This window comes from Hibiscus syriacus, unplaced genomic scaffold (genome assembly GCF_006381635.1).
Source record: "Hibiscus syriacus cultivar Baekdansim isolate YM2019G1 unplaced genomic scaffold, ASM638163v2 tig00003507_pilon, whole genome shotgun sequence".
In the NCBI taxonomy this organism is placed as follows: Eukaryota; Viridiplantae; Streptophyta; class Magnoliopsida; order Malvales; family Malvaceae; genus Hibiscus; species Hibiscus syriacus.
In genome coordinates, this window is record NW_024061975.1 from 1,119,124 (window position 1) to 1,137,729 (window position 18,606).

The 18,606-nt window shown below is 34.5% G+C and overlaps 1 protein-coding gene across 1 annotated transcript; it reads right to left on the reverse strand.

Annotated features, from left to right (window-relative positions):
- Positions 1-2,274: 2,274 nt before the first annotated feature.
- On the reverse strand, positions 2,275-18,177 carry LOC120178270 (40S ribosomal protein S6-like). The gene is made up of 2 exons (XM_039184181.1): positions 18,094-18,177; positions 2,275-2,580 (listed from the first exon to the last, which is right to left on the reverse strand). The coding sequence occupies exons 1-2, from the start codon at positions 18,175-18,177 to the stop codon at positions 2,275-2,277; spliced, it is 390 nt and encodes a 129-aa protein (XP_039040112.1).
- Positions 18,178-18,606: the final 429 nt, after the last annotated feature.

Below are 18,606 nucleotides of genomic sequence, written 5' to 3' on the forward strand. Positions count from 1 at the left end.
AAAATTATTTAAATCTCAGTATTGCAAAACTCTTTTAAGTTTAAAAAATCAGTTTATTTATATTTTAGTTTATTTTAGCAGTATGCAGACGTTAATTTAATAAGGTTATTTATTAAATAATTTATTCAGTATGGATTGATTTATTTTAAAATATGAATTGATTTATTTTAAAAAAAATTATTATTGTAGTTGTATGGATTATTTAAATGTCAGTATTGTAAAACTAAAATTATTTAAATTTCAGTATTGCAAAACTCTTTTAAGTTTAAAAAATTAGTTTATTTATATTTCAGTTTATTTTAGCAGTCTGCAGACGTTAAAAAACAAACAGTGTTCTTCTTACAGACTGTAGACTTTTGGTCCACCTCTTTTGCTGCAGATGTGATCCGTAGACTGCATACCTTTTACCTCTGCAAAAACAAACAATACCTAAGTAATCTAAATTCTAAAATAAATCTAAACACTAAAAAAACAATACAATTACGTTTGCAGAAGATATAGGTAAATACGACCTATAGAAAGCGTCTTTTAAAAATTGTCACGTCTACTACAGACATTTATTATTTTTATTTTTTAGAAACCAATTGTACTTAAAAACAAATATTTGAATGAATTTTATTTCAATAATAAAATTTTTCAACATATTTAAATACTAAAACCTCAAATATATCCAAATATATTTGCATATAAAAAAATTAAAATTATTAATTATTTTAATATCAATCTATTATATTTTTAATGTAATTATTTATAAAACTTAAATCATTTTATACTAAGGTGATGTTTGTTTTTGCAGAGGTAAAATGTCTGCAGTCTGCGGACCACATCTGCAGGCATCTGCAGCAGAAGAGGTGGACCAAAAGTATGCAGTCTGCAAGAAGAAGACTGTTTATTTTTTAACTTCTGCAGTCTACTAAAATAAACTGAAATATAAATAAACTAATCTTTTAATAAATTTAATAAGTATTTTATAATTTTTTAAACTTTATTGATGAATATGATCATTTGTATAATATTTTTTACTAAGTTTAATATATTTTTTTAAATAAAGTATATTAGATATCGTTGAGTTATATACAAATGATTATTTTCATCAATAAAGTTTAAAAAAATATAAAATAATTATTAAATTTATTAAAAGATTATAAAATTATTAATAAATTTATCTAAATACTATAAAATAATTATTATATTATCGAACTTTTATAATTTATTACAACATTATAATGACTATTTTGTAATTATCTATTAAATTTAATGACATTTTATAATTTTTAAAAAATTAATAGCAAAAATGGTTCTTTGAAGATGTTAGAAGAGCTTTGAAGACCTTAAACCACATATGCGTCAAAAAGAGGACGCGCAAACGTTAGAAGAGTTTCTGTCTTCTAAAAAACAAATGATCTGCGAAGCCCAATGTCTATGCGTGGTCTGCGCGGCGCAAACATAAGAACTTTGAAGACCTTAAACAGTGAAAACAAATCCTACCTAATTTAGTGTCCACACAATACATATTGGCTTGCACAACCGACCAGCAACCATGCCCGTACGCCAACACCATATAACTAGTGGGCTATAATTAGAACGCAATCAAGGCAAGTAACACTAAGCCAAAAAATAAATAAAAATTAACATTACCGATAGAAAATCAAACTCAACAATCACAAAAAAATATAAACCAACTTTTCAGTACTTAAAATATAACAGAACATTGAAAATTAAGCAAAATTTCTCAGCTTATAACATCACAAAAATTGAGTACTAACCATTTCCATTGTTGACTGAAACTTCGAAGGCAATCTAAGCAACAACAGAAGGCTTAGAAGCAGTAGAGAGCTTGGACCTCCTCTTGGCTAAACTCTCACTACGGCGCTCTCGCTGCTCCTTCAGCCTCGTGGCAAGCAGTTTCTGGTACTCAGCTGCCTCTGATTTTGCCTTGGCGATTCTCTTCTTCTTATCTGCAATTCTAGTTCGCTTCCTCTGAAGTGTCAATGGAGTCACCAGCCGCTGGATTTTTGGAGCTTTACTGACCTTCTTGCCTTTGAAATCCCATAAAACACTGATCAGTAACTAAATGTTCGATAATGAAATTGCCACTAGTGGGCGACTGAGGCTTGCAAATGCAATACGTGCATGAATTTTAACATTACATCCCGTCATGAAAAACATCTAAGAGAATCTCAACATATTGCGCACATTAAGCGTTGTGTTTATGCTGAAGAAGGTACAATTCAAGTTCTGATCATTTTGGAATTAGGTGATTCCAAGTACAAGTCATTTCAGGTTTTGATCATTTTGGTTTCTAACATTTTTCCGGACATCATCTTCATTGGAAAGGTTAAAGAGCTTTCTGATCTTGGATGCTCTCTTTGGACCTCTCATCCTCGGTTTTTCAGTGTCAGTAAGCCCGGGCAAATCATTTTCTCCCTTCTTCACTGTAACCAAGTTTAAAACAGACAGGTCTTGGCTGAAAATGCATCCACGAACAGACTTCCTTCTGCGTTCACCATTACGTCTTCCATATCCACGGAAACATGGGGTACCTTCTCTTAAACAATATAAATGAATCAACTCCGCAATCTGAAGAGGAAGACTTTATGAAGGCTTACAAACCAACATCCCAATCCACAGAAGCTTAATGAAGCACTAAGGCTTAAAGCAAATACATATGTCACATTGGTGCTTCATCGATTCAGTAAAATTTGTTCAACTCCAATTGATAAAATTTCAAATTAATCTCGATTGACAAAATAAGACTCATAAACTCAACTACTCATTTTTTAATACAACTCGACTCCATCTTCTTCATCATCATCAAATCACCATTCTCGCCCATCATCACCAAAACTCTAACTTTGACTAAGTTATCTCTATCCTATTATATTATTTATCTTTGTTTTTATTTTGTTCTCTTTATTCTATATTATTTATCATCATATTATCTCTCTTGTTCAATTTTTTAACAACCTAAACTCCACAAAACCCTAGCTGTCGCACATCATCATCTTCTGTCTTCCTCTCATTCTTTGATTGAGTCTAGAGTTTTAGGGTGCGTTTGGTTCACGGAATGGAAAATTACCAGTGGGAATATAAGATTACCAAGGAATAGGATTACTGGTAATGTTGTATTTTGTGTTTGGTTGGTTTAGCAGGAATGTAAGATTATCGTGTTTGGTTAAAAGAATAAAAGATTATTGTAATGTATATTTGACCAAATTGTCCTTATTATATATTTGTTTTTTTAACAAGTTGGAAAATATTTATATATTTTCTTTAAAAAGTTTAAATTCATAAAATTTTAATTATAGTTTTTTTTTGTAAATCTAAAATAGTTTAAGGATAAATTTGTAATTTAATATTCATAGAATTTTTATTATTCAATGACAGAAAAATGATATTTAAAAAAAATTGAAGGACATTTTAGTCCAAAACGTCGGTAATCCAACAATACCTAAGGAAATGGAGGTAATGACATTCCCGGTAATATACCCAAAAAAAATCCACTATTGGTAATCTTACATTACCGGTAATGAGATTCTCGGGCTAACCAAACGAGGGAATGTGGATTCCATTTCCAATGAGAATCCCACATTCCCCCATCCAAACACCCCCTTATAGGTTTGATTATTCGATAAGAGCTACATTCATCGTCTGCTGTGACGTTTTTATCACTTAAATCATGCATAAGATAATAAAGCATTACTTTGATCCCGAACTACATTAGTCCACCATTTAAACTCTTTTCAATCACTCTTGAATTTGAATTTGATGTCCTATAATATTTCGAATACATAAAAAAATGAATTATATCAGAAACTAAACTGAAACATAAAAATCAGATCAAATCAGAAGGTCAAACATTGAAAAACAATTTATCGTGTTTGAATTTTGCATAACTAACCTCAATAACAGACTGAGGACGTAAAAAAAATCAAGTTATGTGTTCTTTGAAAAGTTAACGGTTAGTCAACGGTCAATGATGGCTCGGCTTGGTCAATGGTTTAGTTTGGATCAATGGTTTAGTTCGGATCAACGGCTTAGCTCGGCTCAACAGTTTGGCTTGGTTCAACGACTCGACTCAACTCAATGTCTCAACTTGGCTAGACCGGTTCAAGCGACCTTGACTGATTTAGAGTAGTTTTTAGAAAACTCCAAAAAGAAGACACCTACATGTAGAGAGGTGGCGTGTGGGGGCGCGTATGGCTGCTGTGGTGGTTGTAATTTTTTAAGAATTGAAGTTTGAAGGTAGGGGATTATCAATGCTATTTTGTGATAGAAAATAATGAAGGGGGTTTCACCATGGCCGAAACTTCCTTCTTCTAACCCCTTTTCACACCGACGGTGACGTTAAATTCAAAGACCGACCGACTCCTCTCAACTACGGGAACACATTGATGTTTGTGGTGAGACAGACAAACACTGGATGAAGACAATAAATGCTTCTTGGGGAGTGAAAAAAAACTTAAGAGAGGGAAAGAGAAACATGTTGCTCTTTTACTAAAGTACTAAAAAGGCTTTCCAGAAAAGTGGGGGAGTTTATATCCACTTTAAAAATGTATAATTTCTCTTTAATTCCTCGAATTCTCCCCGTATCACGACTTTGGTTCAAAAATTTTTAAGAAAAATTTAACCCATAAATCAGAGTGTGACACGGTTTATAGTTTTACTCAATCAAACAACTTGAGATGTTACTCTAATTATGTAGGAAGAAATTTTTTTTATGTTGATCAATCATATCTCACTACATAGATCATGACATGCCCAACATCAATCTTTATAGTATAACAATTTACAACACATTTGATTGTATCAAAACATGCGATTTACAATGTTGGAATAGTGATGATCTCAAGTCTCAGGATCATACAAGTAGTTATCACTATGAGTAATATTGTGACTGTCACATAATGATCCAAGAAATATACTCAAAGTAGGTTAATCTAATATGTTGTTCTTCAACACATACATATCTATTGATTTGGATATTTCTACGTCAATGATAACATAGTGTCATCAATCAACTACACATTAATTTTAATGCATTATTGTTTTCCAAACCCACAATAATATTTTACCAAGAACTTTTAAGAATAATCATATTATTCCAAGACTTTATTATGGTTCAATTTATTAATATACATAGAATAATAACTGAATTAATAATGACAATGCCTTATATTAGTAAACAAGATAAAATAAATATGTCATTACTGTCGGAATGATCCTTAACCTTTTTAAGGTTAGGCGGGGAGTGATCCAACTTAATTTAAAAGATTAGGATTTGAAAAAACAAATAATTGGACTCACCATCGACCTTTGGATTAGGTAGGTTGAATACCTAAAAATATCTTTTAAGATAATTTAAAAGATAAAATACTCTGCGTCAAACCATAAAATCATTTTGAAAAGGGTTTGAAAGTTGATTAAACGTGGGAAAGGATGAGCAGTCTCACATCGCCTAACATTAGTAACTAGGAGATTATACGTCATCTAAATATTGAACTTGCATATTCGAATATACATTTAAATTATGATCATTTTAATTTGAGGAATTAACATAGATCATCATTCTGTGAGTTAGAACATTAACTTATCAATGCCCCAAATTTTAACAACATTGCCTCGAGATTTACTAAATTAAATGAATGATGAAAAGTTAAACAAATGTGATAAATGCAACATGAATGCATAAAATAAAACATTTAATATTTATGTTACAGAATAAAATCATTTTGAAATTTAAAAAGATGCTATTTTGTAAGAACAATCTTCGAAAACACACTTTTTTTCAATCAAGAGACGTTTTCATAGATTTTTCTTACAAAAGATCAACACCTTAGTTTTAAAAAATAATATATATATATATATATATTCAAAAATCAATAAAACACAAAAATGGTATTATTTAGCATGAACAACCGTTGTTGTTCCTAGATGTCACGAGTTCGAGCACAAGGGACTATAGCAGGGTGATTGAGCGTTCATTGTCAAACGATTGAGAGTATTTAGAACAAATACTACTTTCTAACCACCTTAGCTCAATTAAAAAAAATCCTCGGAAACACGCATCTTGTCAGTCAAGAGGTGTTTCCATAAATTATCCTTTACGAAATTATATTGTCTCGTTTTTATATTATTAAAATATTAATAGAATATTTTTCACTAATATATATATATATATATATATATGTATTACCAAGGTGAAAAAAATACTATACTACATATATATAAACATACACATACACATAGTTTATCTTTAATATGAGTTCATAATAATACAATATATTATATATATATATATATACCAAAATAAAAGAAATGTGAAACAAAAAGCTATGTCAAATACAAAGGTTACTTAACATGGAGCAAAATGAAGGAAATACAAATATATATGTTCAACTTAAAATAAATACAAGAAAATAATATTCGAATATACATTCAAATTATGATCTTTTAATTTAAGGAATGAACATAAATTGTCATTCTGTCAGTTAGAACATTATCTTATCAATGCCCCAAATTTTAATAACATTGCCTCGAGATTTATTAAATTAAACGAATGATGAAAAGTTAAGCAAATATGAGAAATGCAACTTGAAAACATAAAATAATATATTTAATATTTATATTACAGAATAAAACCATTTTAAAATTTAAAAGAATGTTCTTTTGTACGAACAATCCTCGAAAACACACTTCTTATCAATCAAGAGGCGTTTTTATATATTTTTCTTACAAAAGATCAATGTTTTAGTTTTAAAAAATAATATATATATATATATATATATATATATATATATATATATATATATTCAAAAATCAATCGAACACAAAAAGAGTATTATTTAGTATGAACAATCGTTATTGTTCCTAGAGGTCACGAGTTCGAGCACCAACGACTGCAGTAGGGTGATTAAGCGTTCATTGTCAAACGGTTGAGAGTATTTAGAAAATAAACTATTTTGTAATCATCTTAGCTTAATAAAAAAAAATCATCGGAAACACACATCTTGTCAATGAAGAGGCGTTTTCATAGATTATCCTTTATAAAATAACATTGTCTTGTTTTTGTATTATTAAATTATTAATGTAATAATTTTAACTAATATATATATATATTATTATTTGGAACTGAAGCAAACATTAAATAAATTTAAATAGAAGATAGAAACGTTTACTTGGAGTATCAGTAGAGCCAACGTCGTCTTCTTTGAGGATATATATTGCTTTTGCAATTGAAGATTCTTTCAACGCCATTGAGTTTCCAATTTCGGTTTTAAACATCGGGTATTTATCCACTCCTCTATCATCGTTCTCAATAAGCTTTGAACATCCTACATGCGTGCGATCTATGAAATTTTAGAGTACAAAATAAAAATATAGTGGTATATAATTTTAGCGATTAATCATTACCTTCACTTAGCAGATCGGCCATGGAAGGGTATTTTGCAATAGGAGGGCCTTTTGGGTCATTATCGAGTTTCGATGGCAAGTTCGGACTGATAGCCTTCCAATGATAATTTGATCCATCATAAGAGCAGAGACGCCACGTGGACATTCCGACTATATTTTCTGCTACTGAATAACTTATCCTGCTCTTCCTATAGATATTCACGTTTTCAGAAGCTATTATTTTCCTATTCGAAAGCAATTATTTTTCCATTCGAAAGCAAAAAAACACTTCTCCCAAGCAGTAAACCAGTAAAACAATATGTATAGATATGTTTTTCCTATTAGAAAGCTATAATATATTTCTCCATTACGTTAGCTTTCTGGGTTGTCCCCATTTTCAGAATACCAACAAAAAATAAATGAAAAAGTTTAGTAGTGAGAGAAGGGATCAAACCGTGTAATCGTGCGATAATTGTTCGCTAGTGAGAGGGCAAATTTGGTCTCCGGGACATACAAAAGACGACGTCGGCTGCAATTGTGTGAGGGCAGTTGTTGAACGAGAGAAATCCCTTTTAGGGAAGTAGCGCTGAAATGATTTTAGGGATTGAGCAGGAGAAAAGTGTGGAGTATATATTGACCCTTTTGCGGCGTTTTAAAAAAAATGCCATTGTAGTTCATATTTTTGTGGCGTTTTTATAAAAACGCCACAATAGAGTAATAATATAGCGGCGTTTGTACACTATTGCGGCGTTTATTTAGTAAACGCCGCTAAATTACTTCTCTATAGCGTCGTTTGTAAACAAACGCCACTATAAACAACCTATAGCGGCATTTGTTTACAAACACCGCTAAATTACCACTCTATTGCGGTGTTCGTTGAAAAAATGCCACTATAAACATCTCTTTTGCGACGTTTGAGCTATAAACGCCGCTAAATTACCCTCTATTGCGACGTTTGTTTAAAAGACGCCGCTAAAGTATCATTTTGTGGCATTTTCCCTTAAAACGTCGCTACAATATATTATATAATATAGAGACCGAAATAAAGAAATGTGAAACAGAAAGCTCTGTTAAATACAAAGGTTACTTAACAAGTAGAAAAATGAAGGAAATGCAAATATACATGTTCAATTTAAAATAAATCAAACAGTAATGAAACCACATGGCTGAAACATAAATAAATTAAATTTTTTTGCCTAGTGTAATGCTCAAATTAGGGTTTTTTTAATGAGAAAATAACCTCAGTGACAAAAAATGCCTTATAATATACGATTTTAACCAACTTTTTTTGGATTCGCCAAAATGACCAACTAAATCACAATGCGATCGATAATTCGCAACGCGATCTCTGGTATCGCAAATCAGTTTCCAGATTCGCAACGCGATTCTGACTATCGCATTGCGATTTCCCAAATTCGCGTTGTGATTTTCCTAAATCGCAACGCGAATACGTAAATCGCAACGCGAATACGTAAATCGCAATGCGAATTAGGAAAATCGCAATGCGAATACGTAAATCGCAATGCGATTTACATAGCGCCATTCGAATTAACACGTATTTTTTTTCAAATTCCAAACACAAATTTCTTAATATATCGGAAACTGAACCGTCCACAGTATATCCCGTAATCACAACTCATAACCTAAAACCTAAAATCACAACTCAGTCCCATCTCCATCTCTCACTCTCTACGGCGAAATCCGTCCCCATCTCCGAAGATTTCCGTCCCCATCGCCGGTGAAATCCCTCACAACCATTCACGGTCAGAAATCCCTCATAATCATTCAGAAATGGAAAATCAACCTCCGAGGGTTAGTTTTTTTAATTATTTTTATTTTGAAATTTTTGCATTATTTTAGGTTTTTCATATTGAAATTGATGATAAATTTATTGGTAATTTCAATAATAGATTAACCATTTCACTTAGATTTCTTATTAAATTCATTCGATTGCTGCCAATACTGCTAAACTGTTTAGTCTTTAACCCTGTGAAGTTAGTATTTGTCTTTGTTTTGTCTTTTGGTTGAAGTAATGCAGAAGAAGAATAGTTTCTAAACTTAAAATCCCAACATGAAAATGAAAATCGCAACACGAAAATGACTATCGCAACGAGAGAAATGAAAATCGCAACGCGAAACCAAAATCGCATTGCGATTTTCATTTCTTGTTGCGATTCTCTCGTTGCGCTTTTCATTTTGCGTTGCGATTCTCTCGTTGCGATTTTCATTTCGCGTTGCGATAGTCATTTTCGCGTTGTGATTTTCATTCTCTCGTTGCGATTTTCATTTCAACCAAAAGACAAAACAGTGTTGCAAATTTTAGTTTCAAGAATAAACTACTATTTATGTTTATTGTTTTTGGTATATCTTCACAGTGTAGTTTTTGGTATATCTAACTTGGTATGTTTATTGTTTTTGTAGAAATTTTTTTCGGCTTCATTGACATTAAGGAATAAAGTTAGCCTAGCCACTACAATTGCTTCGAAGCTTTCACCTGCACAAAGAAAATTGTTTAAGGAAACCTGCTTCGAGCCATGGCTGAGAGTACAACATCCGGGTGGAGATGCTAATTTGACCCATTTGTGGCTTCAGACCATGACTAGCGATATACCCGACAGTATACAACGTGGTGAGGAAGAGATATGGTTTTATTTTCCACCGGCGTATACTTGTTTTGGGCGGAAGGAGTTCTGCTTAATCACTGGTCTACGATTCGGACACGATGATGTAGGCCGGTACACTCGTCATATCACCCGCCCATCATGGTTATCCAGGGTTTTTCCTGATGAGTCAATAGAGAAGCCGAACTTACACGTCGACGACCTGAAGAAATTGTTTAATAAGAAAGATGGTTTTACTTAGATGAATGATGTCGATGTTGTCCGAGTATGCCTTCTACTACTTTTGTATGCCGGCTTTTTAGACAGAGAGGCCAGGCAACCTATTCCTCAGGAGCTAATATTATTGGTAGAGGACCTAAATGCATGGAATCTGTTTCTGTGGGGTTCGTATATATGGAAAGCTACCTGGACTAAGTTGTCATCTGCCTTTGATGACCGCAAAAGTTTGCGTGGTGATGGGTCGAAATACATTTTGTCAGGCTTTGTTTGGGCCTTTAAGGTAAGAATTTCTATATAATGTTTTCAAAATTATAATTAATTATTTAACAATTACTAATTTTTGTTATTATATTGTTTGTAGATTTGGATATTCGAGGCTTTCCCCAGCATGCGAACATATGCATTAAAAACCTCAAATGATATTCCTAGGGCTATTTCCTGGAAGAGGAAACGTCTGTTGGATTGGGAAGACTTAATACCATATGCGACAATAAATAATGTAAGTTAACACAAATACTATCATATATAAACAGGTTATTAATAGTAGACGTTTAACTTTGTTTGAGTTTTTATATTTTTAGGAGGCCAACACTCCATTAATGAGACTGACACCCACGGAGGCTGAGCTTGCCACTGATTGGTGGCAAGCTAGTCAGCGTTTTCTTGATGGCACGAATGATGAGCAGCCTCCACTTCCTCCACTTCGAGAGCCATCACCTCACCCAGAGCCATCACCTGATCGACCCGACTATACACCTCTACAACGAGAGCCATCACCTATCCCCTCACATCATCGAGCCTCTTCTCCACCCTCACCTCATGATAGACGACCAGCAAAGATGCCACGACTTCTATCTCCCTGTTCTCCACCTCCACCTCCACAGGATGAGTCAAGGGAGTTACGTGATGAGGTCAATGCCTTGCGTGAGGAGATCGATACTCTACGCGATAACGATGGTGCATGGCATGTGGAGGTGTCTACTTTACGTGGTGAGGTTGCCGCTCTACGTGAGATGGTAGTATCGTTGCAGAATGAGGTTCATACTCTACGCAACGAGGTAAGTTTAAGATTTTTCATATTTAACTTGATGATAAATTTACTCGTAATTTCACTTAGATTAACCATTTCACTTAGATTGCTTAGTAAATTTATTCGGTTGCTGCCAATACTGCTAAACTATTTATTAACACTGTGAAGTTAGTATTTGTCTTTTGTTTTGTCTTTTGTTTGAAGTAAATTTATTCGGTTGCTGCCAATTCTGCTAAACTGTGTATTCTTTAACACTGTGAAGTTAGTATTTGTCTTTGTTTTGTCTTTTGGTTGAAAGTAAATTTGTTCGGTTGCTGCCAATTCTGCTAAACTGTGTATTCTTTAACACTGTGAAGTTAGTATTTGTCTTTGTTTTGTCTTTTGGTTGAAAGTAAATTTGTTCGTTTGCTGCCAATTCTGCTAAACTGTGTATTCTTTAATACTCTGAAGTTAGTATTTGTCTTTGTTTTGTCTTTTGGTTGAAGTAATGCAATCCATTCAAGTTTCAATTTGCAGAAGAAGAAGAAATAGTTTATTCTTGAAACTATATTTTAGCAACACTGTTTGTCTTTTGGTTGTAATGAAAATCGCAACGAGAGAAAATCGCAACGCGAAACGAAAATCGCAACGCGAAACGCAAAAAAATCGCAACGCGAAACTATAATCGCGTTGCGATTCTCTCGTTGCGATTTTTATTTCGCGTTGCGATTCTCTCGTTGCGATTTTCGTTTCGCGTTGCGATTTTCATTCTCTCATTGCGATTTTCATTTCGCGTTGCGATAGTCATTTTTCACGTTGCGATTTTAAGTTCCAGAAACTATTCTTCTTCTGCAAATTGAAACTTGAATGAATTGCATTACTTCAACCAATAGACAAAGACAAATACTAAGTTGACAGTGTTGCAAGTTTGAAACATATTTGCCTTTGTTATCTGATGCATTTTGTGAAATATGATAGAATAATGACTTGGGTAAGTTCAATGCAAGTTTGAAACATATTTGTCTTTGTTTTCACTGTTTAAATATCATGTCTGTTTATTTACTGATTTTTGTATTTAATTATTTAGCGGCCCGATAAGGTGTATGCTTTACGTCGGGTTTTTCTTGCATGACAGAGTTCACGCATCAGACGGCGTGCTCGTGCTATTAAGTCTCCGTACACCCCAATAGTGCGAAGACACCGCAAGAAGAAGCCCGACTCGCCTGTCATCCCTCAAGAGTCCACTCCTATCGTTGAAGAGGCCCCTATCATTCCTCGAGAGTCCCCTCCCACCGTTCAAGAGGCCACTGTCATCGTTGAAGAGGTCCCTCCCACCATTCAAGAGCTCGATTCACATGGTGTCATATGTAAGAATCTTGAGAAACCCTCTGACGTGCCGGGCATGATGGATGAGAGTTGGCTCTCGTATGAGTTACCGGCCAGTACCATACCAGTATCTGAAGTGGAGATGAGACAACTACCGGACACAATTCTGGATAACACCCTTTGGGCTAAGACCGCAGTTGATTTTTATCTACATGAGCGGAGCCAGGGGTGTTTCACTGACATATGCAAGCTCAACGATAAATATCTATTTGTTGCTTGATCGGTCTTGGCGGGGCGTATTATTAGGGGTCGAAGACAATGGCTATTTCGATGGAGGGGTAAGTCTTATATTTTTCTTATATTTCAATTTGATTAATTTTTTTAAATTTATGTAAGTTACTAATATATGTCTTTTTATGTAAAACAGCATATCGATGCGTGGGTGTCACGTCTTCTAATAATTAGGAAACTTAAGGAAAATAAAAGAAATACACGATATACAATTATGCCGACGTCTTTTAACGCCGTTCACTTGAAGAATCAACGAGATGAATCATTTGCGTTGGGCAATGGACAAGCTAAACTTTATCCTGCATGGTGGGAGGTCGATAAGGTTAGTATTTATTTTAGATTGAGTTTAAAGGTATTCATAAATAAGTGCGCAAATGAATGAATTATTACTTATGATTGCAGGTGTTTATCCCTGTTTTGGGACGTAAACATTGGCTTCTCGTCGAGCTTCAGCTCCCATCCCTTAAGGCAATAGTATATGACAGCATGATAAATTACATATCATTGGCTGATTTAAGAGATATTATTAAGGGATGGAGCTCTCATTTGGCTAAATTCTTAGATGCGATAAATTATTGGACTCGTTCTGGAAACAAGAAGCCAAAGAAGCTCAATATTACAGTTAGCAGAGACGAGACCGCACCACAACAAACGAAAGGACCCAGAGGGGATTGTGGTCCTCTCGTATGCTTGGTGTTGGAGCGTTTGATCACAGGGAAGTATAAAGTATCTACCTCCCACCGATAGAGATAGAGCTGCAGTAGGCTTGTGGTTTCAGCATTATATGGCTAGATCGATATATACGAGACGCTGCCTACCTGCATCCGCGTTATAAAAATGTCCATAAACAATTGATAAGTTTATAGGCTTTTGGTTTGAAAATGTTTGGTTAAGTACATAGAATTCAATAATTTGCTGTTTGTAGGTTTTAGATGTGTAGAAAGTGTTGTTTGAGCAAATGTTTGGTTTCTGCAGGTTAATCTCAAAAGTGAGCTGCGTGAAAATGATGTATGGCTGCAAAAGTTGATTCAATAGTAGATGAGGAAATAAGAATTATTGCTTATTTTTTGATTGTTTAATTGATTTGTAAAAGATGATTTGTAAAAGTTGATTTGTTTAATTGATGTGAACATAATTCTTATTTGTGCTTGTTTAATTGATTGAAATGTAATGGTTGATTTTGTTGATTTCAATTTGCATTATGTTGAAGGCAAAAAATGACTATCGCAATGCGAAATGAAAATCGCAACGCGAAACTAAATTCGCGTTACGATTTTCATTTCGCTTTGCGATTTTCATTTCGCATTGCGATAGTCATTTCCGCGTTGCGATAGACATTAAGATGATTGTGAACGTCATTTCCGTGTTGCGATAGTCAAATGAATGCCTAATAAGTGATAACAACTGAACATATCATAGCAATTTTCAAGCTCAAGTTACTAATACATGCCTAACTGAAAATGTTAAAAGTTCACACATAAAATCCACATAATTCAACGTTTGCATTTAAAAATCACCTAAGTTAACAGTCCCAAAAGGTGAAGCCGGTTGTGATTGGGATTTTAAAGATGATTACGATTTTGATTGCCTTTTGCTTGACACCATATGAGCTTTGGATTTTGATGAGGATCCATATTTTGGTAGAGGAAAAGATGATTGTGATGGCACTGGTGATCCACATATCAACCTTGTATGACCACTTTCCTTGCACCGACTACATGTCGATCTCTTCTTCTCTTCACCCTTAGACGGTATACGATCGTGACTTTTTGGTCGGCCAGGTAGCCTTATGTCCATGGCTGGTGGCAAAACTGTTTGAAAGTCATCTGGTATGTCCCACTCAGAAGGATGTGGAATAGGGTAGACAATCTCGCCATAAGTCTGTCGATATACTTCTGTAGTGTAGCAATCCATAGCGTATGTGCTTGAATCATCTTGGTTTAGATGAAGAGAAACTTTTATAACATGGCCACACGGATAACCAGATGTTTGCCATTTCATACAACTACACGTCTTTGCATTTAGATCGACAAGCCCATTTAAGTTATTATCCAGTACTTCAAACAAAGTGTTTGAACATGGTTCAACTCTCCATGACGTTGACTTCACAACACGTTACGATATCTTTTTTTCTGTCCATGGTGTAACACGATGTTCCAATGTTCCTGTAAATTTAAATAAATAATACTTAGTAAAATATATGATAAGTTACGAATTTAAAGAAATAATACCTGCATGGTTTCTTTTCTTGTAGTACCATTGTTGAATAGAGGCTCGAAAAAACTCCATTAACATAGTAATGGGTAATTTCCGGGAATGACGACTTAGATCGTTGATTGATTCTGCACTATTAGACGTCATGAAACCATATCTTGCTCCAAGTTGATGTACTCTTGACCATCTTTCAAACCCGACATCTTCTAGTGTTTGAGCACACTGAGGCAAAACACGTCTTAAACAATTTATATGCTTATTAAAATCCACTTCCCGATAAGCTTTTACAGCCTTCCAGTATGTCCATTTGTGATTTTTTATACCAGCAGACCTTGATTTTAGATTTCTATACAAATGAACACCACAAAGTCCATGAAAAGAATCTGGGAAACACTTTCTAACAGCGTTGTCAATTGAGTTTGCCCTATCGGATATGATTGTCAGATTGCTAATAGGACCTATGCAATCCTTAAGATGCCCCATAAACCATGTCCATGAATCAGAGGTTTCAGATTTTCCAACCCCGTAAGCTATTGGCAGTATCCCATTGTTAGCATCCATGGCTATTGCTAATAAGTTTACTCCAAGGTATCGACCTTTTAAATGTGGTCCGTCAACTATAATAACTGGGCGCATGCAATTAATAAACGAACGAATCTACAAAATCATATACACAAGAAATATAATCATTTAAATGTGAAATGCATGTAACTAACAAAAATGAGTCAACAAAATTATATTGATTTACTAACCGCAGCACCAATGGCGATAAACAGCAACTCAAAGCGTCTATCTCTATCTATTTTGATATGAGTTACCGACCCTGGATTTTTCAGCTTTAAATTGTGACAATAAGCCGGCAGTTGGGCAAACGATGCTTATGGCGACCCCCTCAACAATTCCAAGGCATAACATTTGGCTCTCCAAGCTTGAGAATATGATACTAATCTTGAACCGAGCATTCATGTTAGTCATAATTTCATGTCCCCGATATACCCTACCATTCAAAAACATTAACTCAGCCAAAAAACCACCCAACACCTTTTTGTTTACCTGTCTATGGTGAGGAAAAATTGGGTTCTTGAACATGTATGTTTATCAATAAAAGTCCTAACTTGAAACATTTCACAATCTTTTATCCTCTTTGCAATCATACGTCACATACAGTTTTTGTCAATCATACACCTTGTTTCGAAACGATCTTTGCTTGATTTGTTAACTTTTAGTTGATAGCCATCTTCCACACATTTCGTATACAAAGCTATCTTCAAGTCTTCCTTTGTATCAAAACAACCATCTTTCTTGATACGAATAATTTTTGTGTGACAATCAACTACTATCTTTACCAACTCTTCTTCCGGTATCTGAAGTAATTCTGGCATATTCCAGTTATACTCTCGTGGCATTTTCTTCGGGGACTTTTCTTTGGGGATTTCTTCTTCTTCTTTTTCTTCTTCAGTGTTATATGAATTACAGAATGGATGTTCAACATGTTCATTTACAGTCGTAACTTCCTCCTCATTATCATCAACAACATCTTCCTCGGTAACGGCTATTTCATCATCAAAATTCGGGTATTGACCAATATCAAAATCATTACACGCAGGGTCTGTTTATTCTTCTGAAAAATCATCAAAATCCGAGTATTGACCAAGATCAAAGTCCGGGGATTGACCAAGATCAAATTTCGAATACTGACTAGTACTCACAAATTTTTTTGTTGGCTCATCATCGTCTAACTGGTCAATACGAAAATCGGAATTTGGTGCTGAAAGTTGATTGAGATTTGGATTAGGGAAAGGTTGTGGGTTTTGAGATTGTGTTTGGTATTGGAAATGTGGTGAAACAATGTTTGCTTGGTGTTGAAATTGTGGTAGAACCATTAAATTTTGAGCACCATAAACTGGGGTTGAAAAACTTAGTTGATTACTACCCGCTACTGACCCAATTTCACTACTTCTAGGTTCAACAACATACAATGTAACATCATCACTTGAAACACTAATGTAAGCAATGAATCGTTCAACATCTTCATTGTCGGTTAACAAATAAACTTTACCATTTCTCTTATAAGATAGCCTAAATCCACTTAGGGGCTCTAAATTCAATTTATTTGCAACACGTAACATTAGAGTTTCATAAGTTAACTTTTTTAATGACAGTTTTAGTTGAAGATTCATGGGTAAAGGCATATATTGTAAAACATCATGAACATTCTCCCATGACCCTCCAAAACACAAATCTATCCAAACATGATCAACATTAGATGATTTCATTATTGTAAATTAATTTACTAAACAAACGAGCTGCGAAACTAAAACCTGTTGCCGGATGGGGAAGGATTTCGTTGGATATAGGAACGGATGTCGCCGGAGAGAGTGATAGATGGAGATGAAATGAGTTGCGATTTAGGGATTTAGGTTATGAGTTGCTGCTGCTGCGTATTTATATACCCAAAACATTTGTGTTGCGAAATTAAAACCTGTTGCGAATTCAGAAATCGAGTTGCGAATTTGAAATTCAGTATTGCGATAGTCAGAATCTCGTTGCGATTTACTAAATCGCAATGCGATTTACTAAATCGCAATGCGATTACGTAAATCGCAATGCGAATTAGGAAAATCGCAATGCGATTACGTAAATCGCAATGCGATTACAAGAAATGGAATCTCCGACCGTCGTGTATCAACTCCGGCGACGGATTACAAGTCCCTAAAACACGAACTTTCGAAACCAAATGTCAAAATCGACTCTTCGGCCCCTCTAACACCCCCCCCCCCAAAAAAAAAACCTTTTTCCCCATCCACATCACTTTCGAGCAAGACTGAATGAAGTGTTCATGATTATTCATCCTTGGAGTTGTTTTGTCTATCCACGCTAGCAGCCCAATCTGACTTCTTTTTGCCTGGCCCTACTTCAATTAAATCTTTCATGCCCATTGAATCACGTAACACTTTCTGATTCGGCCTGAGCCCCATGCTTAGGATGTCGTCCTTTGCCCTAGCTGACGTTGCTTGCTACCTCTTCCACTGAATTATTACTGTTCTCCCCTGATACCTGTTCCACGTGGTTAGCTGATGCAGGAACCGAACCATGCTTATTCATTTCTTCATTAACATCCTTCCTATTATAATCAGAATGTTCTTTACAGGTTTTACTCCCTCCTCCGACATTGGCTCTTCGATATCTGTGTGTTCATAATTTTACTTCCCAATAATTATTACTCTCCGACCTGTTGCCACTTCCTTCATCATAACCTCTTCACTATGTTTTCTTTCCCACCTAGGGTAGCTTCCAACGCTTCCTCTTCCACCTGCGTCCAACTTTGATTAGACTTTTCTATCTTCTGATTCTCTTATCGTTATCTCTGTCGCGATCGTCTTTTGGGTGGATTCAAAATTTGACTTCGACTTAAATAAAATATTAGATTTACCATCGATCATTTATTTTTTGTATAAAATTTGGTTGATCAGATATCATCTTACATATCTGCGTTTTACCATAAATATGTCGGGCTCAGGAGTCGGTTACAGT